General features: G+C 45.6%; 1 protein-coding gene across 1 annotated transcript in view; it reads left to right on the forward strand.

The window, feature by feature from the left end:
* The first annotated feature begins 4,581 nt into the window (after window positions 1-4,581).
* Window positions 4,582-13,496, forward strand: part of PRICKLE2 (prickle planar cell polarity protein 2) — a 368,745-nt gene continuing 359,830 nt past the window's right edge. Inside the window, exons 1-2 of the mRNA XM_081942744.1 lie at window positions 4,582-4,806; window positions 5,918-6,003. Coding sequence (XP_081798870.1) covers window positions 4,765-4,806; window positions 5,918-6,003 — 128 coding nt within the window. The 5' untranslated portion in view covers window positions 4,582-4,764. The remainder of the gene's footprint in view (window positions 4,807-5,917; window positions 6,004-13,496) is intronic.

Here is a 13,496-nt window from a genome sequence, read left to right on the forward strand (position 1 = left end):
TATTAGTACAATTTACATGCTGTTCCATTTCAGAGGACTCCAAAGTGACTTAGTTAAAAACAAAAATCAATTAATACAATTGCAGATTGACGCACCATCTTTCATGGGTAAATAGCATGAACTTAGTCAGCATCAAATGCCTTTCTGAGGAGTCATGTTTTTACAGCTTTCCAAAAATGTAATGTGGTGTGTGCGTGTGTGTGTATGTGTGAGAGTGAGGGGGGGTGAGGGGTTGTGATTTAAATACTTGAAGATAAGCTCCTCCAAAGGAAAGTGAAGCCAAGAATGCTTGCGCCTGGGAACTCTGGAATTCTACTGCAAGTCCTCTCTTTTAGGCCCTACTGGATGGACAGATTCAAGTTGGACAACTTGGAGAACAGGCATCACCAGGCCCTAAGCCACAAATGGCTTTAAAGATGAGAAGTGGGACCTTGACAGTGGTGGGATTCACCCAGTTTGCACCACTTCGGGAGAACCGGTTGTTAAGTTTCTGAGCAATTTTGGTGTACTCGTTGTTGGACGAAATCATTAGGGCAGAGAACCGGTTGTTACATTATTTGAATCAGGGGTGGGTTGCTGCTGGCATTACTGCCAGTTCGGTGCACACACCAAACGCTTCGCTCGCGCAAACACCAAATGCACGCTCTGCGCATGTAAATATTTGCACCTAAAAAGGTCTGCGCATGCGCAAAATGTAAAAAAAGGGGGTGGAATTACATTTCTGCAATGTAAAGGAGAACTGGTTCGGAGGCATGGCAGGCCTGGGACGCTACCAGTTCCAGTGACTCAGGCTGCCAAGTTATTACCGGTTCAGCCAGACCGATCTGAACTGGTAGGAATCCACCTCTGATTTGAATCCTGACCTTGACTTGACAGATGAGGTTCCCATAGATTTCAAGGGGGGGATCATTGGTGTGCCCATGATTACGTTTGCTGCAGTTTCTGCTTCAGCAAAAGACTCCAGATGATCTTCAATGCAGAGCACATTATAATAGTCAGTTGTAGGTGGAGAAGACGAGGCAGTTTCTGCCTATCTAACAAGAGTTGTTTGAGAAGACAACCTTCCACTCCATCCTTAAAGGACTGTCATCACTGGAGACTTTGCAGATGAGCCTTCTCTATAGCTCTCTTATCTTCCGGAGTAATGTCGGTAGAGATTCTCAGTCATCCAGGTCATGGTTCTCCAAAAGGCTTGGACCAATGATTTACAAGATCAGGCCACACCAACCCTACTGGATCAAGAAAATCTTCTCTGAGATGGCTGTTCTGATAAGCCTATGGGGGTTTGATATTGATTGATTGAATGATTGCAATACTTAAACCAGCTAGTAGTTCTATGACTGGTTTACAGACATGCACACTACTGTTTGAAATGAAGGTATGTACCATAAAATCAAACACAATGCAAAACAAAAATGCTTTGGATGGGGTGGTGGTAGAGTTCCTCCAACCTTAGGATACCAGAGAACTTCCATTTGCTCTCCCTGGGAACAGAGTTGGCGGCAGTTTGGAGATCCTGGTCATCATGACAATTTTGGACCCGATCCAGATCAGACAGGATGGTCCCATATTAGATTTAGTATTTGCTTTGGGGCAGTGGCAATGTGATCTGGAGATGGAGGAGCTGTGGATATTCACATTAGCCCCTTGCTATAATTAGATCACTGTTTACCTTTATTGGCCAACTCCTTATAATAGAGAAAAGGGACATCAGAAATTGGTTTGGCCAGGATGAAACCCTTTTGAGTTTCAGAGGGAATTAGGGGTTGTTTCTGAGGCTCTGGTGCACTGTTGGGCTGGGAGCTTAGTGGCTACCTGGAGCAAAAGAAAGTGAAACACTGCATTGGATTGTACCTATGTTGATGTTTGTGGCTTTTGGAAAGCTCCCTGATTTTCAGAGGAACCTCAGGAGAAAAAACAGCTGAAGAGATACCTAGAACCGTGATGGCGAACCTATGGCAGCCCTCTCTTCGGGCACGTATTTGTTACCCCAGTGGAACTCCATTGTGCATGCACGCGTGCCTCCCTCCAGCCAGCTGATTTTTGGGTCTCTGCCATGCATGCGTGGAGGGTGGGGCGCTTGCGGGAGGCACGCATGCAAAGGGAGAGAGATGCATGCGTGGGGTCGCACATGCATGTGCGGGGTGAGGGCCACGTGGGAGGGTCGCAAGCACATGCATGGGGTCACATGCAAATGAATGGGTTTGGGAAGCATGGGGGGGTTCAAGTGTGAATGTGTGGGGGTGGGGGGGAGCATGGGGGTCACTTGCACATGCAGGGGGGTGGGGGAGTGGGGTGGGGGTCACACACGCATTGCATTATGGGTGCATGTGCATGTGCTTTCAGCACACAACAACAAAAAGGTTATCCATCACTGACCTAGAACATCAGTGGAGGAAGGCAAAGGGGAAAACCAACAGGACACACCTAACTTGCTTGGATCCAATCTGAACTGGAAATTAGCTATGTAGGTCCTATGAAATTGGCTGAAGGTAACAGCGTTCCGTGTTCCTTCGACGTTTAGTCATGCCGGCCACATGACCCTGGAGTCGTCTTCGGATAGCCCTGGCTCTTTGGCTTTGAAACGGAGATGAGCACCACCACCCCTAGAGTTGAGAACGACTAGCACATACTGTATGTGTGAGGGGAACCTTTGCCTTTACCTTAAAGTCTATGTTGGGTCCATGGTTGGGTCTCTCTGAGCTGGGTTGTTTTCTTGCAAATGTTTCATTACCAAACTAGGTAATGTTACCTAGTTTGAGAGTAGGACTTGCTCTCATTTTATAGGCTTTTATAGACTTTATAGTGGCTTGTACTTTCAGTTTTGGTAGAAGAGGTCTTGGCAGTTCCTTGATTGGGGTATTGTTTACTATTAGCTCATTTGTCTGAGTTGGTGGTTCCTTGATTGGGGTATTGTTTGCTTCTTTATCAAGAGACAGAACAAGTTCTTGGGGCTTTAACTGTGGCCACCCACACATTGGAACATTGGAATATTTACTGAATGTTCTAAAAATTAGAAAAACATCCATCCATCCATCCATCCATCCACCCTCTTATTTTAGCTTTCTTTCCTTTGGCATGGCGGTTACTCTTCTGGATTAAGGGGTGGGTGAGGAAAAAGGCCAAACAGAAAAATCATCCCATCAATCTAATACAACCCTGAGCTGGAACAAGATGGGGAAAGGCAGAGAGAAGAAGTGATGCTGGGATTGGAGCATTTGCATCAAGAATGCTATTCATTCTGGGCTGAGTGACAGCACACTCAATCAGTAACCCAGGTTAAGAGAACGCAATAGCTAGGCTCACATAGCTGTACATAGCTGTACTGTTGTGAACTTCCAGATCCCATTTACAGTAATGTAAGATACAAACTCAACCGGCATGTGAGAATGGCTGAATTTGAACAAGGTGCTAGGCCCCTGATAGTGAACCTATGGAATGAGTTCCACAGGTGGCACACGGAGCCATATTTGCCGGCAAGGTAGCCCTCACCTCCGGTGCGCATGCGTGCACTGGTCAGCTGATTTGCAGCCTTCCGGAGGGCCAGGGAAGGCCATTTTCTCCCTCCCCAGGCTTCAGGAAAGCCTCTGGAGCCTGGGGAGGGTGAAAACACCCCCCACGCAGCGGGGCACGTGCATGCACAGGGGGAAGAATCACAAATGCATGCACAGGTGGGGGGATTGCACATGCATGTGCAGGCGGGTGGGCACGTGTGCGCCGCATTAGCACACGCGCACAAAGTTTTGACACACCTTTAGAAAAGGGTTAGCCATCACTGTGCTAGGCTAAACTAAATGGAGATAGTACCACTTTGTGGTTCAGCACATTGTGTGTGAACTGAGCCAAATGCTATGAGACCTAAAGCCGATTTATTGATGAAAGCACAGCGTTGTTATAGGAACCTAGTAGCGGTGATTTGCTAACCCCAAAATTAACAATTGGGGTTTAATATGTTGTGTGGATTCACCTAGCAAACGCAGGGATTGGATGAGGGCAAATTTAACTTCTGAGGGGTGGGAAGAGGGGAAAGATATATTAGGGTTCCCCGATCGCTTTCTTTCCACTGCCTCTGTGTCAGTTATCACTGACTGACTTCTTCATCGCTTTGGGAAGCCAGGGGCTTTAGTAAACGGGAGAACTATTAGAGCTTCCATTATTAGTTCTATCGCTCCGAATTAAAACGCATCGATTCATTCGATCGTTTCCCAACGCGCAATTATAGAAGTTTTTTTTTTTTCCCCCGTAGGAAAGCCCGCTCCACGTCCCATCCTCGGGGAGCCATCGCCAGCCCAGGCCATTTCGGTTGGGTTTCGGATAAAGAAAGAAAAAACAACGCTGAGATCGCGCTGCTGGGCGAAACGGGCAAGCCGAGCGCAAACCTCGCCACAGGCGGCTGCTTAATTAAGGCCGGGCGGGAAAGCGCAACGTTTAAGGCGCTAGAGCGCATGAAGGAAGGAGGGAGGGGGGGAGGCGTGGGCCCAGTCCCAGAGGGAGCCCAAGACACGTGAGGTCAGCAGGCAGCACGAAGCCATCCCGGGGCCGAGGGGGAGGGGACCAGCCGCCCAGGGCTGCGCGGCAGGCGAGTGGGAAGCCAGCGCGTCTCTCGCTTCATACCGAGCCGCCCCGGCTAAGACGCACCGTGCTGGGTTCGCTGCTCAAGGCTCCTCGGGGTCTCCAGCGCTCTAAGGGGGCCGACTCCCAGGGCTCGCCGACGTCCGACCCGCCAGCTCGACGCTCGCCCTTTGCCGGTGGGGAGCTGCTGCCATGTTCAGCCGGAGCTCTCGGAAACGCTTCTCCAGCAGATCGGTGAGGGACTCCCTCCTCTCCCCGCTCCCGGGGCGCTTGCTGAGGGGAGGCGCGGGGCGGGTGGAGGCGCGGCGGCTGGGTTGGGATGTGGCGGGGATCCCCTGTTCCTCAGCCGCGCGTCCACTTAACGGCTCGGCTCTCCCCCCCCTTTCCCCCCCCAAACTGGAGCATTGTGTCTGGGCACCTTCGGGACAGGAGGCAGCTGTTTCCCCACCTCCCTTCCCTAAAGTCATTAAGCGGGTCGCCGCATCCCTCAATAACGAAGTCAAAAGCCGGTTGACTCGCGGCTCCCTTTGTGCCGAAATAATCGCTCCGGGGTCAAAGCTGGACACCCTCCCCGAGCCCAGTGTGGGCTCTTCGGCTTCTCCCCTTCTGCCTTTCTCTCCCCTTCTCTCAATTGTCTGTCCTCCAGTGAGGAGTTCCCTCAGTTTTACCTGTCTGGAATCAACACATTGTTGCTGTGGTCTGTCTGTCTGTCTGTCTGTCTGTCTGTCTGTCTGTCTCTCTCTCTCTCTCTCTCTCTCTCTCTCTCTCTATCTATCTATCTATCTATCTATCTATCTATCTATCTATCATCTCTCTCTCCTGTCTGTCTGTCTGTCTGTCTTGCCTGCCTGCCTGCCTGCCTGCCTGCCTGCCATCTATCTATCTATCTATCTATCTATCTATCTATCTATCTATCTATCTATCTATCTATCTATCATCTCTCTCTCATCTACCTACCTACCTACCTACCTACCTACCTACCTACTTACTTACCTACCTACCTATCATATCTATCTATCTATCTATCTATCATCTATCTATCTATCTATCTATCTATCTATCTATCTATCTATCTATCTATCTATCTATCACCTATCTCTCTCATCTATCTGTCTATCTATCTATCTATCTATCTATCTATCTATCATCTATGTATCTATCATCTCTTTCTCTCTCTCTCTCTCTTAAAAGATCCCAGGTCAGTCTATTCCCCCCCCCCCCCCCCAATCCTCATTCCATTTGTCAGTAGGCAGGTGTCATCCATCATCTGCCTAGTTCTTGTTCTAAGGAGAACAAGCTGCTTTTCTGTATTGATGGAAATTTTTTCTTCTTTTCTTAATTGAAGTTGACGGCCTTGGGGGAGTTGAAAAGGGAGCAGCCTTGTAACACCTGTGGAGACCAGTGTCCTGGTTTCGCGCTTCATAAATGGAGGTAAGAAAGCGTACACTTGGTACACACAGAGCCTCCCACCACCACCACCCTTTCCAGAGTTGTGAAAACAAAGGAGGGCACACCCACTCTCTGAAAAGAATAAGCTATGAAGGAGTGTGCTTGTGTGCTTTAAATGTGACTCCCCCCTCACCCTCACCCCCCCCCCTCCGTGCACCAAGGAGGTTCTTGGTTGGGTTGTTGTTTTTGCAAGTCAGGTTACTCAGCCTTCGGAAATCATGGACGCGATGCTCAGGGCTGGTTGCTTTTGTTTTAAACAAAGTTTGTGTGAATGTTTGGCTTCATTTGTATGGAAGGCCTGCAGATACAGGCAACCTGTGGATCTTCCTATTATTTGTCTCTAATTTTTACCATTCTGAGATCTGATATTTACTTGTGACTTCCCTCTAATAGAAGTTCCCGAGATTGTTGAAACTTGAATAGGTGTACATGAGACCTTTCTGCTTCAATTTCCTAAAGGTCCACTCTGCCTTCTTCCCCTCCCATCCTGCTTGGATCAGCTTCTGGCTGATCCTCTTAGGTGTCTTCTCCAAATCAGACAAAACTCCTGTTTGTTGAGGCTTCTCTGGATTCATCAATTAAAGGAGGTTCTTTCCTTCCATGTTTTGCAATGTCGGGCAGAGAAGTGCAAAATTGCCTTCCCACCCCCCTAGTTCATGTTCAGTCTGATGAAACAGATTTTGAAGGAGAAAAAGGATAGAGAAACTAATCAAGGAGAGAAGCAGAAATAAGACGTTTCCTAACAAAACAATCAATCAGTGGAAGGGCTTTCTTCCAGAAGTGGTGGTGTGTGCTCCAACACTGGAGATTTTAAAGAAGAGATCGGACAACCATTTGTCTGAAATAGTATAAGGTCTCCTGCCTGAACAGGGGGTTGGACTAGAAGACCTCCAAGGTTCCTTCTGACTCTTTTATTCTTGGGTGTATTTTATTATACGATAGCTAAATGGTGTGTCTATAGAAAATAATCTCGGCTATTCTATTCCTGATAATGAAGAGTTTGACTGTCAAAAATGCCAAACAACCACTCCTTTTCTTGAGAAATTTGAAGAAACTGGTGCTTCCATATAATTTGGACCCATTTAGAAGGGCCATTTCTGCCCAGCATTAACTTTCAGACCTTCACTTTCAAAAGCCTAGTTATTCCTTAGATGGCTAGAATACATCAAGGTTGCAAATGTGCACATTCTCCTGGGATCCATCTTGGGTTGCAACTCTCTAGAATACATTTGCTTTGGAAGCATGATTTGTCACTGGGTGGCATGTGAAATATTTATCAGCTTTTGCCCTTTACAATAGTCAAACATGATCATTCACCTGCCGTTTGACATTGAGTTTGAAACCTTTGGGCATTAAGGCTACAGTGCTAATACTGCTTGCATTCGGAATCAAATCCAATAGGATTTCTGAATGAGTAGTAATACAATACAATAGCAGAGTTGGAAGGGACCTTGGAGGTCATCTAGTCCAACTCCCTGCCTAGGCAGGAAAGCCTACACCACTTCAGACAGATGGTTATACAACATCTTCTTAAAGACTTCCAGTGTTGGGGCTTTCACAACTTCTGGAGGCAAGCTGTTCCACTGATTGATTGTTCTAACTGTCAGGAAATTTCTTCTCAGTTCTAAGTTGCTTCTCTCCTTTATTACTTTCCACCCATTGCTTATTGTTCTACCCTCAGGTGCTTTGGGGAATAGTTTGACTCACTCTTCTTTGTGGCATCTCCTGAGATATTGAAACACTGCTATCATGTCTCCCCTAGTCCTTCTTTTCATTAAACTAGACCTACCCAGAATGTAGGATAATATTTATTGCATTATCCCACATGGAATTGTTCTGCATTGAGTTTTCCCACAGTGAGTTCACCATGATGAGTTGCCCTGTGACCACAGCAAGATGGCCACAGCGAGTTAGCCACAATGAGATGGTGGTGGTGAGTTAGCCATGGCAAGATAGCCACAGGAAGATGGCCACAAGGAGATGGTGATGGTGAGTCAGCCATGGCAGGATGGACATAGGAAGATGGCCACAGTGAGTGGACTATAAAGAGATGGTGGTGGTGAGTTGGCCATGGCAAGATAGCCACAGAAAGTTGGCCACAAGGAGATGGTGATGGTGAGTTGGCCCCGGGCAGGATGGGTACATGAAGATGGCTACAGTGAGTTGACCACAACGAGATGATGGGGGCGAGTTGGCCATGGCAAGCTAGCCACAGGAAGATGGCCACGGTGAGATGGCCACAGAGAGTTAGCTGCAGTGAGTTGTTCCATTCTGGGTGCAGCTGCCCCAGAAGTCAAACAGTCCTAGGCTGCATCAACAGAGGTATAACATCAAGATTACATGAACTGATAGTTCTGCTCTACACTGCACTAGTGAGACCACATTTGGAATATTGTGTCCAGTTCTAGTCACCATGATGCGAAAAAGATGCTGGGGCCTTAGAAAGAGTGCAGAGAAAAGCAACAAAAATGATGAGGCTAGAGGCTCAATTATATTATGAATGGCTAAGGTCTGTCCTGACTAAAAGGAGGCTTTGGGGTGATAAGATTGCAGTCTTCCAATACCTGAATGGCTGTCACAGGGAAGAGGGCATTGATTTATTCTCCATAGCATCTGAGGATAGGCCTAGAAGCAACGGATGGAAGCTCATATGAGGGAGATTCAATCTGGAAACAAGGAGGAATTTCTTGACAATGAGAACAATTGATCAATGCAACAGCTTGACTCCTGGAAGTTGTGGGAGCTCCATCACTGGAGGTTTTCAAGAAATGATTGGACAACCATTTGTCTGGAATAGTACAAGGATTTCTGCCTTGGGCCAGAAGGCAGTTAGACCAGAAGACCTCCAAGGTGCCTTATACCTCTATGGTTTTGTGATTCTACTGTGGATCCTGTCAGTCAAGGAATCTAGGCTGGCGAGGTCTAGGAGGAAAATCTTTTCTGCTGTGACCCCACCCTCTGGAATATCTTGCTGCCAGGGGTGAGATCCATCCCCATTCTTCTGGCCTTCAGGAAGAGCCTTAAAACCTGGCTCTGTCAGTTGGCAAGGACCTGACTGAGCTGCTTTGGGCTGTGAATGATTGATGCAATGACAGAGGATTTTTTTTAAGTCTGTATTTAATTCTTGTAATTATAATTGTTCTTATATTTCAAACTGTTTTTATATGTCTATTTTTATTACACTATAAGCCGCCTAGACTTGCTTTAAATACGTTACTGAGATGGGCGGCATAGAAATTTAATAAATAAGTGAACGAGAGTAATTCTACCTAATTGCATTTAAAAATAAAATTCAACTTTAATTGCATTCAGATTATATTACATTCTAATTATTATTATTTTTCCTTACCCCTCTCCATTGCTTTGCAAGAACCCACCTACCTATTACAACATGGTTCTCACAGACTCTTGGACAAGAGCAGGTTATACATCACAATCAGTGGAGGATTCTTGTTTGGTCAAGCCTCACCTAAGCTAAAAGATCTTTGAAGCTCTGCTTTGGTCTTCCCACTTCCTGACTTAATTGTCATTTGGCCTACAGCTCTGCCTTAACTTCCAGCCAGTGTTTTCTCTCAAACACCTTCATGTTTCTGTGCAGAGGCATGCCTTCATTTTTATTACAATGGGAATCTCCTCCAGCCCTGTGCCACATTCCTCCCTTTCTTTGTGATTCAGCATGGGCTGTGTGGGTGCATTGGCAGCTGATGTAGAAACTTCTATTCACTTCAGGCTACAATTCCTACTCATCATATTTATCACTTTTTCAGTAGGACTGAACTATTGTAATTGTGCTACTGGGTGAGACTTTAGGTCTAATGTTTTTCTTACTCCCTTTTTTTCCTATACAGAGACATAACATTCCTTCTGTGCAGATCAGCATACAGGATAGAACATTTTCTACAGAGCTGGAAAACAATGAAATAAATAATCAGAATAACCAGGGGTGGACTTTAAAAAATTCAGCAATGGCTTCTTTGCCTGGTTGCTGGGTAGTGTGGCCATGGTGGCCGTGGCCTAGTCAGCCTCCTGCACCACGGCAGGGGGAGACATTTTTGCCCTACCCGGGCTCCGGAGGCTTTCCTCGAGACTCTGGGAGGGTGAAAATGGGCTCTCCTGGGCTCCAGAGGCCCGAAACAGGCCCATTTCCAGACTTCTGGAACTTCACGGAAGCCCATTTTTCCCCCTCCCTGACCCTCCATGCAGGCCCTGCCCTTATCTCACATCCAAAACGGGCTGCATGGAGACTCCTGGAAGGGGTGGGTTGGGGTTGGAGGGGCGGGTGGGGCCAGCCAGTGGTGGGATTTGGAGGTTCTTCAAACCAGCCATAAGGCTAGCTATGGATTCTCCTGAAACTGGGTGAACCCATAGCAGCCCACCCCTGACAATAACTTTTTCAGACAAGCTCTGTCTGTCAGAGGCCAAAAATGTTAAAAACGATTATTTTAATGAGAAGCTAAATATGATTTAATTATCTCAAGATACCTTGTATTTTACTTATATTTTAAAGAGTATTATTTTAGCGGTGAATAGGTTTCATTGAGTTTTACAAATCGCCGTGGCAAAATAATAGAAGCATTATTTCCATTATGTTCACGTTTCCTAATTTGGGTTTTCATTTTAAGTAACCATCCTCTTCTTCAATTTTTCTGAAAATTGACCGGTAGTAGCAGTGTGTATGAACTACCACATCTAAGTAGTTAGCAAACTAGGCTGGGAACAATTTTTGTTCTCTAAGGAAAATAATTGCAGCTCAGGGTTGAAATGAGTGATCCTCGGTGTTCTCTGAACTTGATTGATTTCTCGGAGAGATTTCATTACCCAAGCTAGGTAACATTATCAGTGCTAAACTAGCAACACCAGTACTGATGATGTTACCTAGTTTGGGTAATGAAATGTCTCCAAGAAAACAAGCTCAGAGAATATCAAGGACCTCTCGTTTTGCGCATTAAAACAAACAGCAATTCCTGCATACTCAAGGGTATGAGAGGGAGGGAGGGAGGGAGGACTTGCTTACTTGAGTATGTGGGAGTTGGAACCATTACAGATCATTCTTATGTTCTTGAACTTTCCATTCATCTCCTTGGAGTATGATGAGGAAGAAAGCATAGCGGATGATGCTTTCTGTGACTTGGTTGAGGAGCTAAATTTGACAGTACCTAACTGAGCACTGAGGGACGCAGTGGCTCAGTGGCTAAGACACTGAGCTTGTCGATTGAAAGGTCGGCAGTTTGGCGGTTCGAATCCCTAGTGCCACATAACGGAGTGAGCTCCTGTTACTTGTCTCAGCTTCTGCAACCTAGCAGTTGGAAAGCATGTAAAAATGCAAATAGAAAAATAGAAACCACCTTTGGTGGGAAGATAACAGCATTCCGTGCATCTTCGGCATTCGGTCATGCCGGCCACATGACCACTGAGACATCTTCGGACAGCTCTGGCTCTTCTGCTTTGAAACGGAGATGAGCACCTCCCCCTAGAGTCGGGAACGACTAGCACATATGTGCAAAGGGAATCTTTACCTTTTAACTGAGCACCGAGAAGGTTCTGGTCAGTGGGAAGGGTGAGGGGAAGATGGGATCTCAATGTACAAAGATCGAAGATCAAAGTCTGAATACTCCAATAAAGTTATTGGGGGGCTTTTTTCAGTGTCTTCATTTTGGAGTCACAGTGTATCTTTGTGCGTGGAAGCAGATGTGTCTTTGTGGAAGACAGACAGCATAGGAAGGATGAATGGGAAGCTGTACTGTGAACGGAAGAGGAACAGTGGAGACATGTGATAGGGGAGGCGTGAGTGAATGAGTGAATGGGAGTGAAGTTACTCCAGAGACACAAGTACCGTATAAACCATACCTTTTGAAATGCTCTCGCCGCCAAGCGGCTTCCTGTCTTATGTTCCTCAGATGTGGGCAAGTAGGGTCTGGGTGGGTGGGTGTTACTATTTTTGACAAAAGTTGCATACTCTTTACAGTTCTATTAATATGCCTGACAGAAATAGAAAATAGAACAAAATAAAACCAAAGGTTTCAGGGGAATGAACAGCTTCAGAGAACAAGGCTAGATCAGTTAACCACTGGGGTTCTTACACTTGATTTTCCCTCAGTCTTTTATCTGCACAGTTTTGCTGTTAAATGTAAATTGGGCTTGGGGCTTCAGAGATGGAAATTTACAGGATACCTTGGGGAGATTAGAGTTTCTAAGCCCACAATACATCCAAGAAGCAAATCATCCCACTTGCTTATGCAAGCATTTTGCATTTATTATCATCATGTAGAACATTATGTTTTTTTGATGAACTGTGATTTCTATTTAGGAACGAGCTGGGCAACCCTGATATATCGACCGGGTAAAATTTTTGCTTTCGGTAAAACATTAAAGGGGCTATTTAAAAGTCAACTCTGAAAATGGGAGCCTGCTTTGATTGGACCCTGCTCTGAATCAAACATATTCTTTTCAGAGATACATTGGAAGCATAATTTTCTTCAGTTCCTTTTTTGAATAGAACCATTAAGACTGTGCCCTTTGTGTAGGTTTACAACACGTATAGAAATCACTCTATTCTTCCTTTAAATTGTTTTTTTCAGATGTTCTGAAAGAACAGTTCAATTGGGGAAAATGATCTATATCAAAATTGATGGGGGAGCAATCATGTATAATCCCATGTTATAATCAGGTTGGACAGCACCAGAAGCAGGAAGAATTTCCTCTCTTGTTGTCCCTTCCATTTCTGTTGCTCTTGCTACTGGTCTCAGCAAAATGCATTTTCATTCAAAGTAGCCTGTAAGAAGTTGGAATGGTAGCAAGGGAGGAGAGAGGGCTGAGGCAGGCCGTAATTTACTATCAGGCCCTCAAACCAAGAAAGAAACATGATGATTCTTCCAAAGGGAGGTATTTATTGTTTCCATGCCTGTAGACAAAAATTTGCCAGACTAAGCACTCTACTATCTGCATGAGCCATGGTGGCCCAGTGGTTAGAATGCAGTACTGCAGGCTACTTCTGCTGACTGCCGGCTGACTGCAATTTGGTACTTCAAATCTTACCAGATTTAAGGTTGACTCAGCCTTCCATTCTTCCGAGGTCGGTAAAATGAGGACCCAGATTATTGAGGGCAATATGCTGACTCTGTAAACTACTTAGAGAAGGCTATATGGCCTTATACTATAAGCAGTATATAAGTCTAAATGCTATTGCTAGCTACCGTATATTCTGAGAACTGTTAAGGAGGAGCTGTCTTCACTCTCTTTCTCTCACACGTAATATCTGGACTGAGTTGTCTCTTACTCCTGCATACCTTCCCTTCTGAGAATCCAGCCTTCTACATTCCCTCATATCTACTGACTAGAAGGTTGACTGTACCTTGTGGGATCATATTGAAGGTTGCCACAGGTTTGCCTAATTACTGTGTATGGTAAGATTTTAAGACTGAACGATAGTAAATAACAACAACACTTCAACATTTATAATTATTCATTAGATTTAT

This window comes from Natrix helvetica (genome assembly GCF_964273705.1).
Source record: "Natrix helvetica genome assembly, chromosome: 1".
Classification (NCBI taxonomy): domain Eukaryota; kingdom Metazoa; phylum Chordata; class Lepidosauria; order Squamata; family Natricidae; genus Natrix; species Natrix helvetica.